At 43.1% G+C, this 6000-nt stretch overlaps 1 protein-coding gene across 1 annotated transcript in view; it reads left to right on the top strand.

Moving 5' to 3' along the window:
- The first annotated feature begins 4944 nt into the window (after nucleotides 1-4944).
- TACR3 (tachykinin receptor 3) overlaps nucleotides 4945-6000 on the top strand; it is a 41741-nt gene continuing 40685 nt past the window's right edge. Inside the window, exon 1 of the mRNA XM_010561053.1 lies at nucleotides 4945-5396. Within this exon, the coding sequence (XP_010559355.1) occupies nucleotides 4945-5396 (452 nt within the window). The remainder of the gene's footprint in view (nucleotides 5397-6000) is intronic.

The raw sequence follows: 6000 nt of genomic DNA, 5'->3' as shown, positions 1-6000 counted from the left end.
CATAAGCAATAATCAGAAACCAAGTTCAAACTGAGTTTTCCAGCTGTGTTTTAAGCTACACAAATAAAAGCAAACTGTTCAAAAGCCAGGTAGGCTGACATTGTCATGACAGCAGCACAATGCTAACAAGCAGCCATAATAAATAGGACAGTGTTGAGCATCCTTAAGTTGCAAAAATTCTCCTGCCATAGCTAAAGCTTTGCATGATGAACAGGACATATCAAAGCTGAAGAAAAAATTTGAACCACCAAAGCTGCTGCTGAAGGATCATCCCTTCCAGCTGGGGGCTGGAAGAAGGAGGCAGGGAACAAGATCATTAGGCTAAGCCTAATGAAGAAAGCAAATCCAAACACAAAAGCAAACTTAGCAATGCCCTTAGTGCTATATACAAGAGAAAGGAACCACAGAGGACAGGTCTTGTGAAAAAGAGCTACTGTGATTAACAATGATGCAGTTAGCACGCATGCTAAATAGATATGCTGTGCCAGCTGCTGTTCTGCTACAAATCCCTACTTGTGCACTACTGCTGATATTGTCTGGCTCTCTTTCCCACAGCACACAGATGAATTTAGTGGAAGAGTGACTTCAGATTAAAACTTCAAGTACACCAGAAGACCTGTAGAAGAATAAATCATGGTGTCATAAATAGCAAAGAATAGACTAATTTCTAAATCTACTTTGTAGTCGAGATGCTAAGTCAAGATCTTATCTTCCACTCTGGGCTCAGTAGGAAAGGTTTTGCTGGAACTGTGAAAAAATAGCTTTGAGATATATAACACAAAGGAAGAACTATAAACAATCACAGCTACTTTCCTGATCACACTAGCAAGACAGGTGCCAAACGGCAGGTCAACCTATTTCTTTGCTGTAGTCTTTTGGATGTCGGAGGACCTGGTTTTGCTTCAATGGATTGTACCAGTTTACTCCTGTAGGGTTTCAATAAGAACAAAAGCTGGAGCACAGATGAATTTATTCTGGCAAATTTTTAGTCATCCCCAAAAGGAATCGTAAATGTTCCCCATAGGAGGCTGATCCAGTTGCCCGACATCTGCCCTGTGCTGTTCAGTGTTCAATTTCTCAAAAACGAAACAGCTCCAGGTACTCAGCCACCTCTTCTGCCAGATTTCGATACCTGCTGCAACACAACAGGTAACATCCAGCTTACTGAGCAAGCAACTAATGAAAAATCTAGGTTGTCCATTATGGAACTGTGTTAATGGTACCACACAGGTTCTCTCCTCCTCATGCGTCAAGGAGAGGGGAGGGGGAAGGACACAGTATATAAGAAGGTCCCTACAGGAGTGGAATATTTCCTCAGTTTCCTCAGGGTACCCCTGAAAAGGAAGACGGGAATCAATGATACTTTCATTGCTGCACTGCAAAGCTGACACTTTTGTTCACATACTGTGTTGGTGGTCTGGCTGACATTTCACAAACACAGAATACAAAAAGCTTCCTGATTTTTGTTTAAAGTAAGTCTCAAGGACTCAATGTACTGATAGCTTTGCTTGCATAATGAGGTGTTGACTTGTACTAACTTTTCACACTGTGACTAGGAATGTATTGAAGAGAACAATTTCCCCTGGGGGCACTGTAGAGGATTAGTGAAACACATATGAGAACGGTCACTCCAGAACACACTGTATGCAATGGCAAGCAATTTTCCAAGACAGAGAGCTAGAACAAGCTTCATTCCTGTGAGAAAAGAGGAACAAGAAATTAGAGTCCTGCTCTCAAAGTCAAAATACAGCCCCTAGTTTGCAGCATCGGTGCAGAACTACTGCATATTGCACTTTTTTTAGGGGAATTCACCACTGAGACAGAATTTGCACACAAGACCAGAATGCGACTCCATGAACTAAGCAGAACAAATAGTTCAAATGCAAATTCTTTACGTTTCCATACAGGGGAAGTTTCTGCAAGTGCTATACTGTATGCTGTTCTTATAGGTTTGCACTCTGCTGAATCTCTAGCGGTACTGTGTGCAAGAAGTAAGGTCCCTGTGTCTCTGCTGAAAGTGAGGAAAAGGAGTAATAAGCTGAGGTTGCGAGAGCTGAGTGGCAGCAACAGAAGCACACGGGACACAGGGAGGGACTGGGGCAGCTGGTGTGGGAATGTGGAAAACACATCAGCTTAGTAAAAGTCTGCAATTCCTAGTTTGGGCATAAAGGTGGGAAGGTACAGGGCACAGGGCTGCGTTTGCGCTCTCTCGCTCATAGCTATATGAAAATCTTGAGTGAAGCTTCTAGAGTCAACAGTTGAGTGTCCAAGTCTCTGTTATAACTAGTCAGGCCAGTATTGCTCACTCATTGGAACTACTATTTGAATTCTTTCCACACTGAGACTCACAGAAATTTTCTTTACCACAATTAATTCAATTTCTTACTTGGATTTTGCCTGTGACTTAGATCATTTATTACAAGTCGGATTTCTTTGCCCAGGTATGGGATTCTCTCAGTCTATTCCACTGGCCTATTTTGGACAATATGATACAACAAGGAGCCCTACCTACTAACCCTCTGTCCAGCACCTCACTGATTCTACCAGGAGAGTGCACCTGAGTTACTCAACTGCTTGTTCTTCACTGCCTTCCCAAAGTCCCCTCTATACATGCCCAAAAGGCAGAGAAATGTATCCTACAGTTTGCTGTAGTTTAAGATAACTTAAAGAGTGCTTAACCCACTCAGCACTATTACAGTCTCTGCTGACTCTGTGCTTCTTGCTATAGGATCTCTTGAGAACACGGCACAAAGCCTATTGGGCAAACGGTGTGTGAACCACTATTCCCTTCTTCAGACTCACCTCCAGGGAGAGGATGAAAGACAACGCAGATGGAAGATGTGGGACTCAAAAAGGAACTGTGAGATTAACTCCAGTGGTTTTGCTGTGACACGGACCTGCAGTGTATGAGTAGGTTCTAGACATGCTCCCACTGCTCTGATACAGTTGAAATCTCTGCTGATGACAAGTAGTAGCTATAAACTGTTGAAGCATGGAGCAGATCAGCACTAAAACACATTTTCTCCCTAAAGACTGCAGCCTATTGAATAACAAAGGTTTGTTAGTTGAATTTCCTTGCAGTCAACCCTTGCACAAAGCATGCATTCTCAATGCCAGCTGTTGTTGACATATGTCATGGTTTAACCCCAGCTGGTAACTAAGCACCACGCAGCTGCTCACTCACTTCCCCCCCACCCAGTGGGAAGGGGGAGAGAATTGGGAAAAGAAGTAAAACTCCTGGGTTGAGATAAGAACAGTTTAATAGAACAGAAAGGAAGAAACTAATAATGATAATCTATAACAATAATAAAATGACAATAGTAATAATGAAAGGATTGGAATATACATATGATGTACAATGCAATTGCTCACCACTCACCGACAGATGCCCAGTTAGTTCCCGAGCAGGGATCCACCACCCTCCCGGCCAACTCCCCGCAGCTTATACACTGGGCATGACATTATGTGGTATGGAATACCCCTTTGGCCAGTTTGGGTCAGCTGCCCTGGCTGTGTCCCCTCCCAACTTCTTGTGCCCCTCCAGCCTTCTTGCTGGAAGAGACAGCATGGAAGAGGCCAGCTGGAAGAGGCTGGGCATGAGAAGCTGAAAAATCCTTGACCTAGTCTAAACACTACTTGGCAACAACTGAAAACATCAGTGTGTTATCAAGATTCTTCTCATACTAAATTCAAAACACAACACCATATCAGCTACTAGAAAGACAATTAACTCTATCCCAGCCAAAACCAGGACAACATACTAACAAAAAACCTGATTTCTTGTATGTTAAATTTTCTCATTTACCCTTTTCTACCAGTATAGAAATCACTGCATATAAAAATATTGTTTGCTCAAAATAATAATAGCACTAAGTGTGGAATAAATGCAAATAAGCAAAAAGAACTAAAAAAAATTTTTCTCAAAGCTACAAATAAAACAAACCCCTACTATTTTACCCATATTTAAGGACACCTATGTTTAGGGCTGCATGGTGTTCGCAAAAAAAAAATCAGTGTCTGCTGAACATGCAAATGGCTTTATCGGCAACAAAGTTAATGCTGTAAGAAAAAGATAGTCACATTTTAATTTTATAAATGTTTCTTGATGTCAGTAACATATTACAGATTGAAAAGTGAAATTAAAGAGCAGCAGGATGTATTTCTTTATTTAAAAGAGGTCACTATTCCAAATCTGTAGTTAACAGAATGGTTAAAAGTGAAGTGTGTACTAAATGAAAAAAACGGCAGCAAAAAAGCAGATCTGAATTCGTCTGGAATAAATTCATGAATTCACCTGGAAACAGCATTAATAAAAAGCAGTCTCAGTCCTGGGATGTTCAACTAAGCCAGCTAATTAGCCCTGCAAAGACAGGGCAAAAAGACTATTTAAAAAGGAAGCACAATAATGAAACGTAAAGAAAGGCAATATAAAACAAATCTCTGAACAAAAACAAGCCGAGAAATCATTTTCCCCATGGCTCTCTCCACAGCTCCTGGAAGTGCCTGCTGCTGGTAATGAATGAAATAAAAGGGGAGGAGGGAGAACAGAGAGAAAGAGGTGTTATCTTACCCGCTGACGGAGCTTATCGCTCCGCTCCCTTCATGACGCTGGGAACTCACAAGCCTATAAAATGTGCTTTGCCTCCCAGTCCCCTTCTCCTTCAGCAAAACCAAAAGCGAGAGGTGGCCGTACAGAGGAGGAATGGGATGCTGTTCCACCTGGAGGTAGCTCTCCTGACTCAGCTGGTACAGCATTTCTAACAGTTTGAACAGTGTAGCCAAAGCTTTTTCTGACAGATCTCTCCTTCCCAGTACCTGCTGTGCTGCCTTACTTCCCTTTTTCTTTCTTTTCTCTTCTTATCTGTTGGTGGGGAATTTAGAGGGTTAGGAGAGGCAGGTGAGAGAGGCGCATCATTCCTGGAAGAGAGGAGAGGAACATCCAAGATGACTTCTGTCCCCACAGCCAACTGGAACGTGAGCCTTGCTGCCACGGGCGATCCCTGGGGACAGGCGCTGGGAGCGCCAGCTGGAAACACTTCTCCCCCTGTAGCATCCTCAGCAGCCAACTTCTCCAATCAGTTTGTGCAGCCCTCTTGGCGCATTGCCCTGTGGTCGCTGGCTTATGGTGGTGTGGTGGCAGTGGCCGTTTTTGGAAATCTCATTGTCATCTGGATCATCCTGGCTCACAAGCGCATGAGGACGGTGACCAATTACTTCCTGGTGAACCTGGCCTTCTCCGATGCCTCCATGGCTGCTTTCAATACTCTCATCAACTTCATCTACGCGCTGCACAGTGAGTGGTACTTTGGAGAGGCTTACTGCCGCTTCCACAACTTCTTCCCAATCACAGCTGTCTTCGCCAGCATCTACTCCATGACAGCGATAGCCGTGGACAGGTGAGAAAAGAGAGGAGAAGTTTAGGGGCGAGAGATTGAGATCAGATTCTCTGTTGAAATAAAAATACAGAGATAACAATCATGAAGTGATGAGAGGCAGAGCCCTCAATAGTTCATCGATTGTGCTCCTCTGTACTTCTTTACGATCTCTCTCCCTAACACACTGTTTTTCTCCCTGTCTTTGGTCTTTCTCCTTCAGCCTTTCATTGGTTTTACTGTCTCGCTTTCTTTTACAACAAACACTTCCTCTCTCTGACTTCAGCTGGTCTCTATGCTCCACCCTTTTAATACTAATTCTGTAACAGCAGCGATTGCTCAGGGTTTTGCTTCCCCCCTTGTGAAAACAGTATCTGTCCCTCAAAGTCATCTAATTCATACTGTTAAGGAGTTGTAGAGATTGTGTGTGAAGGGAAAGGATTTCAAATTTCCCTCCTCTGTATTTCTGCAGCTGGCAGAGGCTGAGCCTCCTCCTCAGAAATCACTTCAGACTCTGTTTTTAATAGCTCTTCTCACAGACAGCTCTGAGCTGCTTGGTTCCTCCTGATTTTAACTAATGAGACTATTTACATTGCCATTTGTAGATATCCAGAGGTCTGGTAAGAAC

This window comes from Haliaeetus leucocephalus, unplaced genomic scaffold (assembly GCF_000737465.1).
Source record: "Haliaeetus leucocephalus isolate CR32 unplaced genomic scaffold, Haliaeetus_leucocephalus-4.0 Scaffold140, whole genome shotgun sequence".
NCBI lineage: Eukaryota > Metazoa > Chordata > Aves > Accipitriformes > Accipitridae > Haliaeetus > Haliaeetus leucocephalus.
Note: the sequence above shows the minus strand (reverse complement) of the source record. Positions and strands in the feature narration are given on the sequence as shown.